The sequence below is a fragment of the Salmo salar genome, chromosome ssa19 (genome assembly GCF_905237065.1).
Source record: "Salmo salar chromosome ssa19, Ssal_v3.1, whole genome shotgun sequence".
NCBI classification, from domain to species: Eukaryota; Metazoa; Chordata; class Actinopteri; order Salmoniformes; family Salmonidae; genus Salmo; species Salmo salar.
In genome coordinates, this window is record NC_059460.1 from 69,906,626 (window position 1) to 69,929,045 (window position 22,420).

The 22,420-nt window shown below is 44.9% G+C and overlaps 2 protein-coding genes and 1 pseudogene across 6 annotated transcripts; all 3 read left to right on the plus strand.

The window, feature by feature from the left end:
* The first annotated feature begins 61 nt into the window (after nt 1-61).
* if2g (Eukaryotic translation initiation factor 2 subunit 3) lies at nt 62-8,940 on the plus strand. Its single transcript, NM_001173668.1, is given in 11 exon segments — nt 62-130; nt 1,097-1,160; nt 1,835-1,962; nt 2,088-2,304; nt 6,399-6,557; nt 6,807-6,941; nt 7,028-7,122; nt 7,334-7,478; nt 7,581-7,750; nt 7,959-8,131; nt 8,236-8,940. Coding segments are annotated over 11 exon segments (1,419 nt in total). The 3' UTR covers nt 8,300-8,940.
* Nucleotides 8,941-9,474: 534 nt separating this feature from the next.
* On the plus strand, nt 9,475-12,972 carry LOC106579489 (E3 ubiquitin-protein ligase TRIM39-like; annotated as a pseudogene).
* A 1,302-nt stretch (nt 12,973-14,274) lies between these two features.
* Nucleotides 14,275-19,346, plus strand: lrrc31 (leucine rich repeat containing 31). 5 transcript variants are annotated; one of them, XM_045702641.1, is made up of 14 exons: nt 14,275-14,371; nt 14,489-14,755; nt 15,002-15,052; nt 15,372-15,542; nt 15,678-15,833; nt 15,944-16,111; nt 16,198-16,362; nt 16,518-16,607; nt 17,487-17,627; nt 17,749-17,916; nt 18,007-18,171; nt 18,280-18,435; nt 18,529-18,785; nt 18,896-19,346. In XM_045702641.1, exons 3-14 carry the CDS (start codon nt 15,040-15,042, stop codon nt 19,031-19,033), a joined length of 1,788 nt encoding a protein of 595 aa, XP_045558597.1. In that variant the 5' UTR covers nt 14,275-14,371; nt 14,489-14,755; nt 15,002-15,039; the 3' UTR covers nt 19,034-19,346. The 5 variants fall into 5 exon arrangements, with proteins under 5 accessions (XP_045558597.1, XP_045558596.1, XP_014014865.2 ...); XM_045702640.1 differs by having other exon boundaries at nt 14,287-14,755; nt 14,933-15,052; XM_014159390.2 differs by having other exon boundaries at nt 14,287-14,755; nt 14,937-15,052.
* The last annotated feature ends 3,074 nt before the right edge of the window (nt 19,347-22,420 follow it).

Genomic DNA, 22,420 nt, shown 5'->3' on the forward strand with positions numbered 1-22,420 from the left:
TTGGTGTAATACATCTTTCAGGCAATCGCCGTAACATACTCAAATTCCTTTTACGTTCAAGATGGCGGGTGACGAGTCTGGAATAACGCTGGGTCAGCCTCATCTTTCCAAACAAGATCTAAATGATCTGGTGAGTGTTGATCTTTTCAACATTGATGATATGGATAGTGGTGGTTAGATTCATTAAAAGTCACCGAACAAAATATGAATAATTATGTTGTTGCGGGCTCCGGGAAAGGGACTGTTCTACCGGCACATGCTAACAGTAACTAGCTAGCTAACGTTAGCTTGGCTGTCGTAGCAACGTGGGGATTGTCCATATTCAGCCCTGACCAATGAGTAAAGGCAGTTTTCACTTTTATATACAGTAACGTTCTAGACCTACAGGTACATTTGCTCCTCCAAGTCAGTCGTGTTTGCATTCGGTTGTGTATGTGCAGTTGTCACTGAAATTAAAAGTAAACAGCTGTTCAGTGCACATCTTCCCTGAATGGACAGGAAGTGTCGCAGCACAACTGAACAACAGCCCATTCCTTTGTGTGAAAGACCTATATCTAACAAAAGTATAATTAAGATACGCTGCAATGTAGCTGTTCAGATCTGTTCAATTAGTCTATATTATTGATGGGGATATTTGACCATGGTATCATCTGCACCTGATGGTCACATCACGTAAACTTCCAGCCTCTCCACAGGTTCCGTTTACTTATGCAGAATAGATTACACTTCCAGATTATAATACATACAGTCCTCTGTCTGCTTCACAATGTCATAGCTCACGATACTCACACAATAAATCATCCATTTTTTATTTCTTTATTTCTCATTAGCCCACTCTAGATTAAATACCATACTTTTATAACGGACGTCACGCTGCTTGCTTAGCGAGTACCACTCCTGATTCCACCAGGCTTGAACCCAGGACCTCTGCCTTGCTAGCACACGTGACAGCCCTCATGAAGCATCTTACCAGTCAGCGCCACTGAAAAGTTACGATTTGGCGCTACAAGTGGCAAGACACAAGGTTGAGGAGTAAGTTTCACATCCCCATGTGCTCTTTGCATACTTCAATGACCTGTGTGTGTTCTCTCAACAGGATGTGTCCACCCTGACTCCTCTCTCTCAAGAGATCATCAGCAGACAGGCCACCATCAACATTGGTGAGTGAACCAGAACCAGTCCCCTACAGTAGTGGTGTCTAACTTGAGACCTGGGGAAATCAGCCATATATGACACACCCCTCACTTGATCTGATTCTAGCCTGTCTGATTGTATGCTGACATTTGCCTTTGTAGAAATAAGGATTCAGACATATAATTGACAATGTTATGCTGTGGGGCTGCAGAATAGGGGAACAAAATGTAATTGCGTTAAAAAAATGATATACCAAATATTGCGATTGCACTTGCAATATAAATCAAAACACTTGGGTGAACTGTTGGAATCATAGAAATAGAATGTTCTGGTTTGGAACAATCGGTTGATGCATTTGACCTAAATAGAATAGCATGCAAACATAGGGTGAATCCAACACTAAGGAGGAGGAGGAACTACGCAGCTTGAGTAACATGGGCTTGTGTGTGGGAAGCAGCCTCGAGGAGAAAAAACAAAGGAGTAAACTATAAAAACGGACATTACATACTGCTGAGATGCGTTTCAAAATATTGCATGCCATATGGATCTCTTGTGATATGGGTATTGCACAGTATTGCGATTTCTGTGAATTTGATCAGTTGTGTAGCCCTACGTGTGAGCATTGAACCCTAATACCCTCCTCCACTGCCTCCTCCACATAGCGCCTCCAGTAACACTCTCTGTCCTCCCTGCCCTGTAGGCACCATTGGTCATGTGGCCCACGGGAAGTCGACGGTGGTGAAGGCCATCTCAGGTGTTCACACTGTCCGCTTCAAGAACGAGCTGGAGAGGAACATCACCATCAAGCTAGGTTACGCTAACGCCAAGGTAAGCAACAATGGCCATTGACCCTAACAGAAATAGGATCACACATGAGGAAGGGCTGTGACACAGTGGCACAGTACCAGTAGCGCAGGTGATGTTCCCCTACTGACCTGCCCTCCCTGCTCTAGGTATATAAGCTGGACGACCCCAGCTGTCCCAGGCCAGAGTGCTACAGGTCGTGTGGCTCCAGTACTCCTGATGAGTTCCCTACAGACATCCCTGGAACCAAGGGCAACTTCAAACTGGTCAGACATGTGTCCTTCGTGGACTGTCCTGGTCACGACATTCTGATGGCCACCATGCTGAACGGAGCAGCTGTTATGGACGCTGCCCTCCTCCTCATTGGTAAGACTCCACCTCTGATATGTCAATATGACATCAATTGTCATTCTCATCCACACACACCTTTTCTATTCATATAATGTCCATGAGGCTAGGAGTGTTTAAACAAAGTTGGGATTTACGTTTAAACAAAGTTGGATCCTTAACGTTAAGAAAAATCCCAAACAGATTTTTTTCCCCCCCTACATAATTAAAATCACAGTGCAGTTATCACAAAAAATAAATTTTTCTGTGTTATAGGCCTGGAACAGTGGGTTAACTGCCTTGTTCAGGGGCAGAATGACAGGTTTTTACCTTGTCAGCTTGGGGATTCGATCTTGCAACATTTGGGGTTACTAGTCCAACGCTCTAACCACTAGGCTCTATGCGCACGGTTCTGCCGGGCCCGCTCACTCCCTGCGCTGGCCTGCCTGCTCGTTCTCTTTGCTAATGAGGAGAGTGTGTGTTCAGTCTTTGGTCTGTTGCCTTGATACCATCCAGGACCTATATACTAGGTGGTGTAAGAGGAAGACCCAAAAAATGATCAAAGACTCCAGTCACCCAAGTCATAGACTGTTCTCTCTTGTCGTTGAAATTCTAATCAATAATGAGGAAAGACAAGGTCAATCACCAATCGGGATATTACTTTATTCAAAATGAATTAATAAGGCAGCCGGTGAGGCTGGTCGACCCAACACTCTTGATTGTTGTGCTAAGCAGCTCTGACATAGAAAGAATACAAATATATTTTATAGCAGCACCCTCTTAGTCTACATGACAAACATCAGATGTATGGAATGGTTCAAAAGGTGAGACTTGATATATGAGAAAGGAGGACACCCCCCCCAGCCAGATAGCATTTGTTGTGAAGACTGTTCTTATTGTATAGAAACCAGAGTTTGGTTCCTCTCATCATTATCCAACACCAACTCATTCTATGAAATGCATGCTGTAGGTTTTATCACCAACCCATTAAATCAATTGTCAGTTCCAGATACCCCTATCTCGAGTAAAACCCATGTCCTTGACCACACGCTGAGACTAGCTGCAGGGAGCTGGAGTATGCACCCTGACGAAAACACAGAATTAGTAGAACAAAAATGTCTTACAGTTTGTTAAGTATATATAATTGTTAACTATTAATATTAAACAAAGCAGGTAAACATGTTAATTTTCCTCTCACACTCTGCTACCGCATGGCAAGTGGTACCGGTGCTCCAAGTCTAGGATCAAAAGGCTCCTTAACAGTTTCTACCCCCCAAGCCATAAGACAGCTGAACAATTAATCAAATGGACACCCGGACTATTTACTTTGACGACCCCCCCCCCCCGTTTTTACAAATGACCTCGACTAACCTGTACCCCCGCACATTGACTCTGTACCGGTACTTCCTGTATATAGCCTTGTTAGTGTTATTTTTTACTTTACTTTATTTAGTAAATATTTTCATACCTCTATTTCTTGAACTGCATTGTTGGTTAAGGGCTTGTAAGTAAGCATTTCACGGGAAGATCTACACCTGTTGTATTCGGTGCATGTGGCAAATAACATTTCGATTTGATTTAGAATATCCTAGTTTATTCATGGAACCGATGTTGCCGGGATACAGAGGTATCTTCTGGCCAGTCTTGGAAGCACAGGGTACTCTTCGTGGGTGGAGGTGTTTTTGTCTCATAATATGAAATGACAGTAGGCTACCGGTAGCCTGTCTCGATGACCCTTTTCAGATATAATGGAATGTGGTCTGTCAGGGTAGGCTACACTACAGCCTGCATGCAGACCACGCTCTCTTAAAATAGTGCTTTAAAGTTATTGAAATACTGTGACTTACCAAGACATTTAGTAGAAATAAAGCACATCTAGCTACCCTATCATTAAAAACAACACAGCCGCACATCAATCAGCAATGTTTCTTGTTGTCAGGGAAACAATAGAACATGATATGCCTGAGCAGAATTCTACTGTCTGAAAAGCTACAGACTCTTCTGATGTGGCACTTTTTTTCATTGTCTGAAAAGTTATCACTTGTAGCTGCGTTGTATATCTGTAAAGGGTTGTGGTGGATATAACTTCATTTCCCGGCCGTTACGGTCATACATGTAGAATAACGATCCTATTATACATTGTGAATTGACGTGGAATTGTATGATTTTTTTCTTATCGTTTTAACCGGAAAACCTATAGTGGCCAATTTTTAAACGTTAAGCAAAATTTTCCATTTATCATATCCATACTGTTTATACACACCATTATTTATATGTACAGTACCAGTAAAACGTTTGGACACCTACTCATTTCAAGGGATTTTCTTTATTTTAATATTTTCTACATTGTAGAATAATAGTGAAGACATCAAAACTATGAAATAACACATGGAATCATGTAGTAATCAAAAAAGTGTTAAACAAATCAAAATATATTTGAGATTTTTCACCCTTTGCCTTGATGACAGCTTTGCACACTTTTGGCATTCTCTCAGCTAGTTTCATGAGGTAGTCACCTGGAATGCTTTTAATTTCACAGATATGCCTTGTTCATTTGTGGAATTTCTTTCCTTAATGCGTTTGAGCCAATCAGTTGTGTTGTGACAAAGTAGGGGTGCTATACAGGAGCCCTATTTGGTAAAAGATCAAGTCCATATTATGGTAAGAACAGCTCAAATAAGCAAAGAGAAACCACAGTCCATCGTTACTTGTGGGCGGCAGGTAGACTAGTGGTTAGAGCGTTGGGCCAGTAACCGGAAGGTTGCTGGATCGAATCCCCGAGCTGACAAGGTAAAAATCTGTCGTTCTTCCCCTGAGCAAGGCAGTTTACCCACTGTTCCCTGGGCAGCCCCCTGCACCTCCCTGATTCAAAGTTAATGTGGAAGATACATTTCAGTTGAATACATTGTTTGACAACTGACTAGGTTTCCCTACTTTAATCTGGAAAATTTCAAGAACGTTTAACGTTTCTTCAAGTGCAGTCGCAAAAATCGTCAAGCACTAGGATGAACCTGTCTCTCATGAGGACCGCCACAGGAAAGGAAGACCCAGAGTTACCTCTGCTGCAGAGGATAAGTTCATTAAAGTTAACTGCACCTTAGATTGCAGCCCAAATAAATGCTTCACAAAGTTCAAGTAACAGACACATCTCAACACCAACTGTTCAGAGGAGACTGCGTGAATCAGGCCCTCATGGTCGAATTGCTGCAAACAATCCACTACTAAAGGACACCAATAAAAAGAAGAGACTTGCTTGGGTCAAGAAACACGAGCAATGGACTTTAGACCGGTGGAAATCTGTCCTTTGGTTCCAACTGCCATGTCTTTGTGAGACGCAGAGTAGGTGAACGGATGATCTCCGCATGTGTGGTTCCCACTGTGAAGCATGGAGGAGGAGGTATGATGGTGTGGGGGTGCTTTGCTGGTGACGCTGTCTGTGATTCATTTAGAATTCAAGGCACACTTAACCAGCATGGCTACCACAGCATTCTGCAGTGATACACCGTCCCTTCTGGTTTGTGCTTAGTGGGACTATCATTTGTTTTTCAACAGGACGATGACCCAAAATACACCTCCAGGCTGTGTGAGGGCTATTTGACCAAGGAGATTGATGGAGTGCTGCATCAGATGACATGGCCTCCACAATCACCGACCTCAACCCAATTGAGATGGTTTGGGAAGAGTTGGACCGCGGTGTGAAGGAAAAGCAGCCAACAAGTGCTCAGCACATGTAGGAACTTCTTCAAGACTGTTGTAAAAACATTCCAGGTGAAGCTGGTTGAGAGAATGCCAACACAGTCAAAGCTGTCATCAAGGAAAAGGATATCTATTTGAAGAATCTCAAATATAAAATATATTTTGATTTGTTGTAACACTTCTTTTTTGGTTACTGTGTTGTTTCATGGTTTTGATGTCTTCCTTATTATTCTACAATGTAGAAAATCGTAAAAATAAGAAAAACCTTTGAATGAGTAGGTGTTCTAAAACCTTTGACCGGTATATGTGTTTGTTTTATTCCGGACTCTGACATTGCTGCGATAAACAGATGTGCATATGTTATGTGACCAGTAAACTTTGATTTTGATTTGATACACACACACACTGCTCTGTCACCTCTCCTTCCTCTCTCCCAGCGGGTAACGAGTCGTGTCCCCAGCCCCAGACCTCTGAGCACCTGGCTGCCATAGAGATCATGAAGCTCAAACACATCCTGATCCTCCAGAACAAGATTGATCTGGTCAAGGAGAGCCAGGCCAAGGAGCAGTACGAACAGATCCTAGCCTTCGTTCAGGGTCAGTCGCTGGAATAGCTCTGTCCTGTAAAGCATTGTGTGTGTGTGTGTGTGTGTGTGTGTGTGTGTGTGTGTGTGTGTGTGTGTGTGTGTGTGTGTGTGTGTGTGTGTGTGTGTGTGTGTGTGTGTGTGTGTGTGTGTGTGTGTTTCTGAATGTGTTTGTTAGACCTGAGCATAGTGAATGTAGATGTTTAACCCCTCTGCCTCTCCTTTTAAAGTGTGTGTGTAACCTCTCTCATGTTGTGTGTAGGTACAGTGGCAGAGGGAGCACCTATTATTCCTATCTCAGCCCAGCTGAAATACAACATAGAGGTGGTGTGTGAATACATTGTCAAGAAGATCCCTGTCCCCATCAGAGACTTCACCTCAGAACCTAGACTGATTGGTAAGAATAGACACGTGATGACTTGTACCAGCTTATCGTATGTTTTGTGGATGTGTGTTAACGTGGTTTGAGTTTGTGTGTTTCAGTGATCCGGTCGTTTGATGTCAACAAGCCGGGTTGTGAGGTTGACGACCTGAAAGGAGGTGTGGCCGGAGGCAGTATTCTAAAAGGTGTGCTCAAGGTAGGACTCACTTCCTCTTCTCCAAGGCATCATGGGTAAGTGGTCCTATGGCGCAAAGTTCTCATGAAGCTCTCACTCTCTTTCACTCCCTCCTCTCTCTGTTTCTCCTCTCCTGTCTCATTCACCCTGTCTTTCTCTTTCTTGTCTCTCTCCATCTCCCTCTTTCTCTCACTACCTGCCTCCCTCCTTTTATATATTGGTTCCTCTCCAGGTGGGTCAGGAGTTGGAGGTGCGTCCTGGCATCGTGTCTAAGGACCATGAGGGGAAGCTGATGTGTAAACCCATCTTCTCCAAGATCGTCTCACTTTTTGCTGAACACAACGACTTACAGTACGCAGCACCCGGAGGACTCATCGGTATGTACTTGTGTGTTACTGTGACCGTATGCTGGGTCAGGTGTGTGTTCTTTCTAATATAGGTATAAATACTTAGGTATGTGTGTTTTCTGTCCTATCCAGGTGTAGGCACTAAGATTGATCCGACCCTGTGCAGAGCTGACCGTATGGTTGGCCAGGTGCTGGGAGCGGTCGGAGCACTACCTGAGATCTTCACAGAGCTGGAAATCTCCTATTTCCTGTTGAGGAGGCTTCTGGGAGTCCGCACTGAAGGAGACAAGAAGGCCGCCAAGGTCAGCACTGTACCCTTGGAACTGTAGTCTGAGACTCCTGGGCTTGGTGTTGTAATGTTGTGGATGGTAACAGACAGAATTTTAAAATGAAATTTAGAGGAGGAAGAGTCTTTAGAGACGCACCCAGTGAGAGTCTGTGTCAGTAAGTGAGTGGTTTTGTCTCTACTCCAACTCAGTCTTCTTTCTGTCTCTGTGTTTTTCCCCTCAGGTCCAGAAGCTGTCTAAGAACGAGGTGTTGATGGTGAACATCGGCAGTCTGTCTACGGGCGGCAGAGTGAGTGCAGTGAAGGCTGATCTGGCCAAGATCGTCCTGACCAACCCTGTCTGCACAGAGGTTGGAGAGAAGATCGCTCTCAGCCGTCGTGTGGAGAAACATTGGCGGTAAGAGAGAGGGGAGTGGTTGATTTTACTGGATTTCGTGTGTGTGTGTGTTTGGCTGTTTACCCTGACTATCGCATCATTGGTTGTCTCTTTTCTCTCTGCAGTCTGATTGGCTGGGGCCAGATCAGGAGGGGCGTGACCATCACCCCTACCGTGGACGACGACTGAGCAACCAAACAGGAAGTGTGTCTCCATGGTGACACCCTCTCAACAAGACTACACACCCAACATACTCTTTTTCATACATACACACACCTGTACAGCTGCCGAGAGAGGGATACCTGACCCAGGAGGGGGAAGGAAGGAGGCTGCATCTCAAATATCTATACTGGCTTCCTCACTACGTCTCCTCTCCCACATCTGCATTGATAAATAAAGAACTGTGAAAGCAGGTTCCTCATAGGTATCTACTGTTTTCATCTGTCTTGTTTTCAGATCAGTGCAGACGAAAGAGAGGAAGACACCATCAAGTATTGACATGCAGCCAGGGAGGGTAAAGAAAGGTAGCTGGTCTGGGGTTTTAAGATGAGTATCTCCCAAAGCAGGACTGGGAATGATGGAACAGGGGGCAACACTCACAACGCTACAGATAGAAATGTAATGGATAGAGCTGAGATTACATGAGTCCCTATTAATTCCACATGACAGAGAATCCTGTCTTTTTCTATTTTATATATTTCTATCTGGCTGTACAGTAAGCGTTGCTCCATCCTGAATAAGCCCTGGAGTAACAGATGGTTGATAGTGCTGTGTGTTCTGCTGTTAACAGCTTTCAGTGAAATCTAATAAAATACACATTTGGAACAAAAGCCTGTGAGTTTGTGTTCTTTAATATTCTATAGGGTTTGATTGGATACTTTTATTATGCAATGATCTATTTACATATGTTTCTGTCCAATTAAAGCAGGCAAGTGGCAAGGATAAAAAGAGGGTTTATGAATAATGTATAAAAAAAAAAAACTGTCACATGTAAAGCCTGAATACAGCTACAATCACACTCAGTAATGATTTATCTGTAAACTCCACCCCTAACTCTCCTGTTGGGATTAAGTTCAGCTCAGTGCTGTAACATTCAGCTCGGTCTGACAATGGAGCACTTAGGTTTAGATTTGTTTACAATTGCTGAAAGGATAATGGGAAATGCATGAAAACTGACTTCCAAAAATGGTAAAGTAAACCATTTTGTGGTCATCTATCTGGTGATCTACAATGGGGAAATCAGTTCCTGAGCTGCTGCTGAACACTTTGGAGGAGCTGAAGAAAGGACTTTAAGAGATTTCAATGGCACCTGAATAATGGTGTGCTGGATTACTTTAGTTGCATCCCAAAAGCCCAGTTGGAGCATGCTGAGAGAGAAGACACTGGATATCATGATGCAGCCCTATGAACTTGAGAATGCTATGAGGATCTCGCTGGAGGTCCTTAGGAAGATAAACTTCAACATTCTTGCTGAGGGACTACAAATTGACAACCCATCAGGTAATGACTCACATTAGGTTTGAAATATCACTTACTGTACATTTTCCCTCATTGTCTGACAAAGTGAAATCTTGGGGTTCTTATAACCAATATTGAAACGGAAACCTTTTATTTCGGCAATTACAGAGGAGACAGATGAACCTCAATCAGAGGAGGACACTGCTCCTGAACCTCTTCCACCAGAGGAGACAAAGCCTCCAAAACCGTCTCTCCCAGAGGAGGATCTCTCCTGTCCTCTGTGCCATGACTTCTTCAGGGATCCTGTCACCCTGCCATGTAGTCACAGTGTCTGTAAAGCCTGTCTGCAAGAACAGAGAAGGAAGGAAATGAATGTCCTGTTTGCAGGAGAAGAGATCCAATAAGTCCAACAAGCGATCCAAAAAGTCCAACAGGATCGGAGTTGCTCTGCAATCTGCACAGTGAGAAACTCAGGCTCTTCTGTCTGGAGGATAAACAGCCAGTGTGTGTGGTGTGTCGGAATTCAAAAAAACACACCAAACACAACTTCAGACCCATAGATGATGCTGCACAGGACCACAAGGTATGATGATTTAAAGATGTGAAGTTAAACACAGAAATGGTTCATATAATCTCCCCACGCTCCTCTTTCTCCGATAACATCCCCACATTCCAGGAGGAACTCCAGACTGCCCTGAAGCCCTTACAGGAGACGCTGGATGATTTAAATATTATTAAACAAACCTGTGATCAAACAACAGAACACATCAAAGTAAGAATAGTGAGTGATGAGAAAATACTGTGATCTCTACATACTGTAGATGCCTGGGATTAACTGATAATAACTACCATTCCTCTCACTGTCTCTAGAGCCAGGCCCAGACCACAGAGAGACAGATTAGGGAGGCATTTGAGAATCTTCACCAGCTTCTACAAGATAAGGAGTATGCCAGGATAGCTGCGCTGAGGGAGGAAGAGGAGCAGAAGAGTCAGTTGATGAAAGATTGAGAAGATCAGCAGAGAGATATCATCACTTTCAGACACACTCAGAGCCATAGAGGATGAGCCGAAGTCTGAAGACATATCTTTCCTGCAGGTAAGAACTAATATGTTTATTGACTGATCAATAAATATTGATTGATTGTTTCATTAAATCTGGTATTTTGTTCCTCTGCAGATCTTCAAGGCTTCTGCCTCCTGTCTTTCTCATCTCTGTGGTTCTAAACCCAACCCAAGCAGCACTGACTCCTGATTGTTCTTCCAGAACGCAGTGCACACTGCCGGATCCACACCTGGTCTCAGGAGCGCTGATAGATGTGCCTAAACACCTGGGCAACATGCAGTTCAGAGTCTGGGAGAATATGCAGGGGTATGTGGCATACAGTGATTACCTTATACAGTTTTCACAACATTAATTCTATAGCACTTTAAATTGAGACTCTCAATGTTGTACATTTTAGTTTTAGTCCAGGACAACCTGAGACCCAAGTGTTTTTGCAAGAGCTTAAAATGTTTGTTTCTGTTTCTTTTTTCTACATAATCACTACATCTTAGAGAAGACAGGACACACAACAAATTCTACTAAAATATACATTTGGGTCTAAGGATTAACTATGTAGTGTTTGACATGAGTTTAGGACCTGTTGCATCTTTGTAGCCGGGGATCTCACAGGGTTAAAATCTGTCCGGGAACCATCCGATGAAGTTTAGAAAGAGGACCTTGTTCTCCCTCTCTTCAGATCCTGTGATTCTGGACCGCAACACTGTCCATCCAGATCTCACGTTGTCTGAGAATCTGACCAGTGTGAGAGAGAGTGAAGAGACACAGAAGCTTCCTGACCACCCAGAGAGATTTGATTACTTTACATGGATCATGGGTTGTGATGGCTTTAACTCAGGGTCACATAGCTGGGATGTTGACGTTGTACGAAATACAAATTGGAACCTGGGTGTGGTCACAGAGTCTGTGCAGAGGAAAGGAACCATCGAGAGTGACCATTGGCGATTCCGGCACTTCGATGGTGAATATGGAGCATTTAGTCCACCGGGTTCGTCCACTGACCTCACAGTAACACAGAAACCACAGAGGATCAGAGTGCAGCTGGACTGGGACAGAGGAACGCTGTCATTCTCTGACCCTGATAACAACACACACCTCCATGTGTTTACACACACTTTCACTGAGCGAGTCTTTCCATCCATTGGTAATAAACTCAGCAAAAAAAGAAACATCCTCTCACTGTCAAAAATACTCACTATATTACTCACTGTATTTTCAGCAAACCTAACATGTGTAAATATTTGTATGAACATAACAAGATTCAACAACTGAGACATAAACTGAACAAGTTCCACAGACATCTGACTAACAAAAATGGAATGTGTCCCTGAACAAAGGGGGCCAAAATCAAAAGTAACAGTCAGTATCTTGTGTGGCCACCAGCTGCATTAAGTACTGCAGTTCATCTCCTCCTCATGGACCGCACCAGATTTGCCAGTTCTTGCTGTGAGATGTTACCCCACTCTTCCACCAACGCACCTGCAAGTTCCCGGACATTTCTGGGGGGAATGGCCCTAGCCCTCACCCTCCGATCCAACAGGTCCCAGATGTGCTCAATGGGATTGAGATCCGGGCTCTTCGCTGGCCACGGCAGAACACTGACGTTTCTGTCTTCCAGGAAATCACGCACAGAAGGAGCAGTATGGTTGGTGGCATTGTCATGCTGGAGGGTCATGTCAGGATGAGCCTGCAGGAAGGGTACCACATGAGGGAGGAGAATGTCTTCCCTGTAACGCACAGCGTTGAGATTGCCTGCAATGACAACAAGCTCAGTCCGATGATGCTGTGACACACCGCCCCAGACCATGACAGACCCTCCACCTCCAAACTGATCCCGCTCCAGAGTTCAGGCCTCGGTACAACGCTCATTCCTTTCACAATAAACGTGAATCCGACCTTCACCCCTGGTGAGACAAAACCGCGACTCGTCAGTGAAGATCACTTTTTGCCAGTCCTGTCTGGTCCAGCGACGGTGGGTTTGTGCCCATAGGCAACGTAGTTGCCGGTGATGTCTGATGAGGACCTGCCTTACAACAGGCCTACAAGCCCTCAGTTCAGCCTCTCTCAGCCTATTGCGGACAGTGTGAGCACTGATGGAGGGATTGTGCGTTCCTGGTGTAACTCGGGCAGTTGTTGTTGCCATCCTGTACCTGTCCCGCAGGTGTGATGTTCAGATGTACTGATCCTGTGCAGGTGTTGTTACACGTGGTCTGCCACTGCGAGGATGATCAGCTGTCCGTCCTGTCTCCTTGTAGCACTGTCTTAGGCGTCTCACAGTACCGACATTGCAATTTATTGCCCTGGCCACATCTGCGGTCCTCCTGCCTCCTGGCAGCATGCTTAAGGCACATTTACGTAGATGAGCAGGGACCCTGGGCATCTTTCTTTTGGTGCTTTTCAGAGTCAGTAGAAAGGCCTCATTAGTGTCCTAAGTTTTCATAACTGTGACCTTAATTGCCAACCGTCTGTAAGCTGTTAGTATCTTAACGACCGTTCCACAGGTGAATGTTCATAAATTGTTTATGGTTCATTGAACAAGCATGGGAAACAGTGTTTAAAGCCTTTACATTGAAGATTTGTGAAGTTATTTGGACTTTTCAAAATTATCTTTGAAAGACAGGGTCCTCAAAAAGGGACGTTTCTTTTATTGCTGAGTTTAGATCCAGGGTATGACTGTGGCAATGCGTAGGTCTGGAGAAATGTTGTACAAAACCCACTGAGTCGATGATGGCTCCGAAAGCCTTTTGGAGTGCATCTGTGGCCTTTTCCATGTGAATATTGAAGTCACCAAAAATTTGAATATTATTCGCCTTGACTACAAGGTCCGATAGGTTGATTAATGGTTCATTGAACAAGCATGGGAAACAGTGTTTAAACCCTTTACAAAAAAAATTTATGAAATGAAATGTATGCATTCACTACTGTAAGTGGCTCTGGATAAGAGCGTCTGCTAAATGACAAAAAAAAATAAAAAATAAAAGATCTGTGAAATTATTTGGATTTTTACGAATTATCTTTGAAACACAGGGTACTGAAAAAGGGACGTTTCTTTTTTTGCTGAGTTTAGCTATAGTCTCTATCCTCTGAGGATCTTACCAATGAAGGCCTCTTTGCAAATCCAGCACAGTTAGTTAGAGAAGATACATAGTTGCGTTTCAGGTCTCTTTATTGCAGTTGTGTTGCACAAAAAATCAGATCTCACAACACCTGGAGAAGTGTTTAATGTCGTATATAAATGAGATAGCAATGCCCCTTGTCACTGTCTCATTTCAGATTCAGACCCTCTTATGCAGAGGTCGAGAGTTGCATTATTTGCTAAATTTTTGGGAACCATCTTTTACTGTACATTAGGCATACATATTTCCAGTAAAAAGATTGCTAGATATTTACATTAAGTCAATATGTAGGCTACATAAAGTCCACCTATGTTTCCTTTGCGTAGTCTTATAGCATTATTATCCTTGGGTGATATGTAATATAATGATAATTAAGTTATTATATGAATGTAATCTTGTAATAAATAAAATATTATTGATCAATCCAAATATTTCAGCGTTATTCAATCATCTCTGTTTGACCTAGATGAAAAAAATGGATTTTAGCTCAGTCTTTATTATGTGGCAAGCTGTCGTTTTTGTTTACTAAAGGAGTTCCGAAGTCTACTTCCTGGACGGATGGATGGCACACCTGATGGTTGTCACTCGTTACCACAGCCACAAAGTCCAAATTGGCTAGGCTATATCGTAAGTAATGAAAACAAAAGGTACTTTTTGGTCTTAATTTAATGTTATGTTAGAGTTTGGCATATGGTTACCAGAGTGGTTAGGTTTAAAATCAGATTTTAAGAAGATACATTTCAGAAATAGGCGGGGATTTGCTGTGATAACAACTGAAGACAGCACCTGAAGAGCACGAGACACCTCGCGTCAACACGGAGTGACAATATCCGAAGGAGTCGCATCTGTAGACGCTGATCCAAGGTCAATTTGGCGTTTATTGAGCTGAAGGGGGTTTGGGGACGGCAAGCCGATCCTAGATCTGTACAGGACAGCCTCAACTTGGAGCTGAAGTAGCCTACACCTGCGACAGACGCAGTTCGGCGGTCAGGCAATAACACGGATCAAAAAGTATGTATTGTCAACTTTAAATGCCGAAAAATGTCATGTTTTTCGCAATAAAAGAGATAAGACGCACGCAGCTTGTGTTTCTTTGGGGAGGTCGATTGCGTTTTTAATAAGATTTCAGTGTAAAATTCGGAAGGCCTACTAAAAAGATTGAATACAGAAGTATTGCTCCTCTTCTAGGCAGAAACTGTCATGTAAAATGGTATCTGTGTCAACGTGTGTGTGATCTGTGCACCATCTGATCATAAGCTGTGACAGCTATTTGAGTTGCTGAGCTGCACTGAAGAATGGAATCATCAGGTATGTTGCTTTATGTTTTTGCTCCTATACAGGTCTAGGCTCAGATATTGATCTCCTAGCCAACTGATTATGTCCTACTGATGATTAAAATATGATGAAGTTTGGAATGAGATTGGAAAATATGATTGATCTGTTGTTATGGCCATACATCAGTCCTTGACTCAATTGATCACTTGACTGAATATACTAGCTGTGTTAAGAGCTGGGCTGGAACAAAATACTGCACACCCTGTAGCTCTCAAGAACTGGGTGGGGTAGAGGGTAAGGGTCAATTTGGTATTGATTAGATGCCTGCTCATGTCTGTTTGTGATTGGCCAGATGTCCAGCGGGGGCGGGGACGTTCGCCGTTTGACCTCATCATGAACCAGATCCGCAGGAAACGCACGACCTCAGACAGGAAGTCAACGTCCGGCCGCTTCCTGTCCCGCCAAGCGGAGAGCGGAGGGCTTCCTGAGGACAAAGAGACGGAGGAGGAGAGGGACGGAGCAGGTGAGAGGACTGTGAGAACTCAATAAGCAGCATAAGTATTTAGTGCCTATAGCCAGTACCATTTTACTGAAATTGTAGTGTGTCTTAGGATAACTTAACGTGTGATGTGTTTGTGGTGTTTGTGTTGTGTCCCAGGTGTTGTTCATGGCCCAGTTGACCCAGCAGAGAGTGTGTGTGACATGGGCTGGGGTCGTGTGTGTGTGTTTGTCAAGAGGCTGGGGAAGAGAGCAGACAGCAGGACTCTGAGTCTGGCTCACTGTGACCTCACTGCTACTGATGTACTGGAACTGGGTTAGTACACACATTTTAAATACTTTATTTGGATCCACAAATCAAATGTACATTTCAAGACACACACACACATACTCACAGCCCTCATACACCCTGTCTCTCGCTCTCAGCCACCTTGCTCCCCTCTCTGTCTCTATTGGAGGAGATGGACCTGTCATGGAACGAGCTGATTGGAGGATGTCTGAGATCATTGACCTCTCACCTCCAGAACGTGGGAGGGCTCAGAACCCTCAGGCTCTCCTGCTGTAGGCTGACTGCTGATGACATCACTGCTCTAGGTGGGGCTTAAAAAGAGACTCTAACCTACACACTTACTGTGTCTTTACATTAGTGGTTATTTTGCAGACTGCCTGTGTGTGTGTAGGTGAGGCATTGAGGTGTGTTCCGGTGTTGGAGGTTCTGGACCTGTCCTGGAATGCTGGTATTGGTGGCTCAGCTTTGCAAGGCATTGTGGGTAAACTCCACCCAACCCTTAGAGAGCTTTACTTGGTGGCCTGCCAGCTCACTGAAACTGACGCTACTATACTGGGTGCGTACACACACACACACACACACACACACACACACACACACACACACACACACACACACACACACACACACACACACACACACACAAAAGTTGTACGAGGTTAAGTAAAAAGTTAAATGAAAGGTCTCTCTCCCCTCTCTCTCTCATCCCAGGTGGTATAGTGAGTGTTCTCCCCAGACTGTGTGTGTTGGATGTGTCTTGCAACCCTCTCCTGGCCCACACACAGACAGAAGCAGAGGATGGTGCTCAACTCTTTATTATAAAAAACAACAGGAAAAGGGTGCTAGAAGCCAACACTCCTGTTGAAAAGGGGGCCAGCCCTTACTCATTTGTTGCAGTTCATATATTTATTTATTTATTATTATTATTATTTAAAAAAATTGTTTAACCTTTTATTTAACTAGGCAAGTCAGTTAACAACAAATTCTTATTTACAATGATGGCCTAGCAAAAGGCAAAATGCCTCCTGCGGGGACGGGGGCTGGGATTAAAAATACATTAAATTAAAATATAGGACAAAACACACATCACGACAAAACTACATAAAGAGAGACCTAAGATAACAACACAGCATGGTAGCAACATGACAACAACATGGCAGCAGCACAACATGGTAGCTGCACAAAACAGGGTATAGACAACAAAAAATTGGGCACAGACAACAGCACAAAGGGCAAGAAGGTAGAGACAACAATACATCACACAAATCAGCCACAACTGTCAGTAAGAGTGTCCATGATTGAGTCTTTCAATGAAGAGATTGAGATAAAACTGTCCAGTTTGAGTATTTGTTGCAGCTCATTCCAGTCGCTAGCTGGAGCGAACTGAAAAGACGAGTGACTCATGGATGTGTGTGCTTTGGGGACCTTTAACAGAATGTGACTGGCAGAGCAGGTGTTGTATGTGGAGGATGAGGCTGCAGTAGATGACAGATGGGGAGGAGTGAGGCATAAGAGGGTTTGATAAATAAGCATCAACCAGTGGGTCTTGCGACGGGTAAACAGAGATGACCAGTTTACAGAGGAGTATAGAGTGCAGTGATGTGTCCTATAAGGAGCATTGGTGGCAGTTGATATAGTTGCAGATGATATTTAGATTTTCTTGATGTTTTTCTTTCACAGGCAGCATGTCCAAGACAGAGCCAGGGAAAGGCGGCGTGTGGGGTTTGGGGGGGTTAGTCCCTTCCCTAAGCCACACCCCCTCCCTTACAACCCTACGACTACACGACTGTGGCCTGACCACACAATCCCTCAGCCTGTTGGGTAAGACGCCAGTCAAACACATAAGGGAGAGAAACTGGCCTTAGGTTAGTGTTTGTCTAGGGGCTAATTCATCTATCAGTCCTCATAGATCTGTTCATTTGATCCACCCCTCTCTCTACAGGTGGTTCGTTCCACTGCCTCCGCTCCCTGTGTCAGTTGGACCTGTCCTGTAATAAGGGTGTGGCCGGGGGGCTGTCCCTCCTCTCCCCTCACCTGGCTCTCCTCTCACATCTGGGTGGCCTGGATCTGCACCTCTGCTGCCTCACACACACAGACCTACAGGCCCTCAGTGAGTGTGTGTGTGAGAGGGAGAGAGAGAGAGAAGTGGCATGTCTTAAGTTGATGCGTACCTTTGAATGTGAGTGTGTGTTGTCTCCAGTCCAGGCGCTGCCCTCACTCACTGAGCTGACGGAACTGGACCTGTCCTCCAATAAGGAGGTTGGGGGTGTGGTCAGTGATCTAGTCTCCGCCCTCCCGCTGTCACAGATTAAACTCCTCCCACTCAACGGCTGCAGTCTGAACCAGGAATCACTCAGCGCACTCGGTACTCCACTATTACTGGCTGCTTCTTATTCTAGTCTAGTGTACTTCAAGATGAGGCTTCTGTTTGACTGCTTGAATACAAATCAAATATTCTGTATGTGTGTTCCAGCTCTAGCTATGCCGTACCTGTGGTGTATAGATGTGTCCTGGAGTAAGATGGTGGGCGGGCATCTGGCACTGCTATTGGAAGCTCTGCAGCCGTCAGTCACCCAGGAGCTCCGCCTTAGCAGCTGTGACCTCACCACTGACGACCTGCTTCATCTGGGTACACGCATGCATACACACACTATCACGCATTCTATACACACCTACTGACACAAATACAGGTGAGTGTAATAATCTTTCCTTCTGCCCCTAGCTGTAGTATGTAAGCGTGGCGTTCTGTCCTCTCTGCGTGTGTTGGACCTGTCCTATAACGGAGGGGTGGGGGAGGAGGGGTGGTGTGGGTTGCTAGGGGCGGGGGGGCTGGGCTCACTGGAGGAGCTGGACCTTAGTCTGCGACCCCTGACCTCTAACCCCTCACCCCTGACCTGGCTGCCAACCCTGCTCTCTGCTTTTCCTCATCTACCTGCGCTGACACGTCTCTCTCTTCAGCGATGGACTCTCACAGCCCAGGTACACACACACACACACACACACTGACTTGGTACTGACTTTTCGTCTATATGGCATAAAATCAGGCCGGAACTATCAGTTGTATGTTATTTCATTCTTCTCTCCTCCAGGAGCGGGAGCAGGTAAACCACGCCCTCAGGAAGAGGAAAGTCCTATTAGAGTTGGACCCCGTCCCGTTTGCTTCGTCCGCCAATCAGGAGGGGCTAGAGGAGGAACGCTGTGAATTGGAGGGGCTTTTGTTTGTTTGAATTGATTTCATGTAAATGTATGTAATGTTCATTACTTCTAACATAAGGGTCAAACACATTAACTATGTTGTCTTTTTAGATCAAGCACCCAAAATAATCTTGTGATATTAAGCACCATGCACATACACCATACTGTTTGGACATTGTTTTCCCGCTGAAAATGACTTTAATGAAAGTAAGAAGTTTACATCAGTAAAACTAACACTGTGAGTCTACTGATCTGAGCTGTTTGGCCAACTCTGTTCATTTGACTTTTAGCTTCACTCTGACATGCTGATGATTGTTTCAATAAATTATACACCGGGTACACGAATAACATGTTTGACTCCTTGGAGTGCGTGTAATAATTCTGCAGGTGGAAAGTAGTGTGTGTGTGTCATATTGTGTTTAATGGGTTTCACATTCTCTTCATCTCCGATAGAAACAGAACCTGAATCATTTATTCTTCTTGCTGGCGGGTGCTTTCTTCTCCTTCACTGCAAGTTCCTCTCTTCCATCACTTCTGTCCTTCTCCAGTTCTCGGAACATTCCAAAGCCCGTCCGTACCATCAGCCCCTGCCACCATGCCTGGATCTGATCGCAGAAACACTGTGTGTGTGACCAACTGGGTTCAAAAACTCAGATCTCCTGTGTGCCACAAGACTGTGTTCGCATTTCAGTTATTTACATGCAACTGTACGTGTGTTTGTATGTTTGTAGTATCTGTATGGCCTTGCGGAGCTTGTATACAGTCTCCTTTAGGTAGAGTTGTATAGCCCTGAGACATAACTTCTACCAGAGGGTTGTAATTCAGCTGTACAACCACCAGGTGTCGCAGGAGAGGCAGGTATTTGGGCAGAGCTGATATCCTGTGTATACAACTCTTTTAAAGCTGGGGGGAAAGGAGAGGAAAGAGGTAGGTAGGTGTGTGTGGTTACCAGGCAGCGGGCAGAGTGGTCAGTCAACTCCTGTACTCACTGTTCACTCATGACTGCACGGCCAGGCACGACTCCAACACCACTATTAAGTTTGCAGATGACACAACAGTAGTAGGCCTGATCAACGACCAGACAGCCTACAGGGAGGAGGTCAGAGACCTGGCCGTGTGGTGCCAGGACAACAACCTCTCCCTCAACGTGATAAAGACAAAGGGGATGATTGTGGATTACAGGAAAAAGAGGACCGAGTACGCCCCCATTTTCATCGACGGGGCTGCAGTGGAGCATGTTGATAGCTTCAAGTTCCTTGGTGTCCACATCACCAACAAACTATCATGGTCCAAGCACACCATGACAGTCGTGAAGAGGGCACGACAAAACCTATTCCCCCTCAGGAGACTGAAAATATTTGGCATGGGTCCTACAGCTGCACCATCGAGAGCATCCTGACTGGTTGCATCACTGCCTGGTATGGCAACTGCTTGGCCTCCGACCGCAAGGCACTACAGAGGGTAGTGTGTACTGCCCAGTACATCACTGGGGCCAAGTTTCCTGCCATCCAGGACCTCTATACCAAGCGGTGTCAGAGGTAGGCCCTAAAAATGGTCAAAGACTCCAGCCACCCTAGTCAGACTGTTCTGCAGTGACTGCATAGTCACTTTAATAACTCTACCTACATGTACATACTACCTCAACTAACAGGTGCCCCTGCACATTGACTCTGTATCGGTACCTCCTGTATATGGTCTCGCTATTGTTATTTTACTGCTGCTCTTTAATTACTTGTATCTTATTCTTATCTGTATTTTTTTGAAACTGCATTGTTGGTTAGGGGCTCGTAAGTAAGCATTTCACTGTAAGGTCTACACCTGTTGTATTTGTTGCATGTGACTAATAAAATTTGATTTGATCAGTGGAGGCTGCTGAGGGGAGTCCATTGGACTCTGGAGCAGTGGAAATGCGTTCTCTGGAGTGATGAATCACGCTTCACCATCTGGCAGTCCGACGGATGAATCTTGGTTTGGCGGATGCCAGGAGAACTCTACCTGCCCCAATGCGTAGTGCCAACTGTACAGTTTGATGGAGGAGAAATAATGGTCTAGGGTTGTTTTTCATGGTTTGGGCTAGGCCCCTTGGTTCCAATGAAGGGAAATCTTAATGCTACAGCATACAATGACATTCTAGAGTCTACAGGATTCTGTGCTTTGAACTTTGTGGTATCAGTTTGGGGAAAACCCTTTCCTGTTTCAGTATGACAATGCCCCATGCACAAAGCAAGGTCCATAAAGAAATGGTTTGTCGATATCGGTGTGGAAGAACTTGACTGGCCTTCACAGAGCCCTGACTTCAACCCCATCGAACACCTTTGGGGTGAATTGGAATGTGGTCAGCGCCCGACCTCACTAATGCTCTTGTGGCTGAATGGAAGCAAGTCCCCACAGCAATGTTCCAACATCTAGTGGAAAGCCTTCCCAGAAGAGTGGAGGCTGTTATAGCAGCAAAGGGGGGACCAATTCCATATTAATGCCTACGATTTTGGAATGAGATGTTTGAGCAGGTGTCCACATACGTGTGTGTGTGTGTGTGTATTGTATCTGACCTGCAGACATAGTAGAGCTCCTGGTGTCTCTGGTACATTCTCCAGCTGGTTCTGGGAAACATACAGCGCCCTCAGCAGTCCCAGGCTGATGACCTCCAGCACCTTGCCAAGGAACTGCAGCGCGCTCTGCAGATGATCTCTTCCAGTCTTCCGTACCAGGCTGAGGTCCAGTGGGTTGCGGCTGAGGTCTAGAGAGCGTAGTTGCGGCAAGCATCCCAGCTCTTGGTACACGGTGCCCAGCCGGTTGTAGGTAGAGAACCCGAGGTAGGTAAGGCAGGAGATGTCAGGTGGGATGTGTTGGAGCTGGTCCCTGTCCAGGTGGACTGGGTGGAGCACCGGGGAGGGGAATGCCGTCCAGAACAGTCCCGGAACAGGATTTTAGCTTGCCAGTCCCTAGGCATTTACTAACCCAGTAGGCTCACACTCCAACCGCCTGTCTCGCACCACCAGCTCTACGATTTCATAGAAGTGTATAGAGAGCATCATGCTACCTTTCATGATACCACAGAGAGGAGTTGGCACTATCTATGTTAGCACCAGAGTTACAATTGCTAGAACTCAATCCAATACAGGTCAACGTTACGTGGTGGCTGAACAGGCGGCCAGCTTTGAGGTATCACAAGGAACATTCAAGGGACGTCTCCTTGGGAACGTTCAGGATTCATTGTGTGCTTTATTAACAACCAACTAACATATGAAAGTTAATTATTGCCATAGTAATTACCAGAGCCATACCATTGTTCTACAGTGTAATTGGAAAGTATTCACATTTCCACATTTTGTTATGTTAGAGCCTTATTCTAAAATGGATTAAATAAAACATTTTCTTCAATAATCCACACACAATAACCCATAATGACAAAGTGAAAA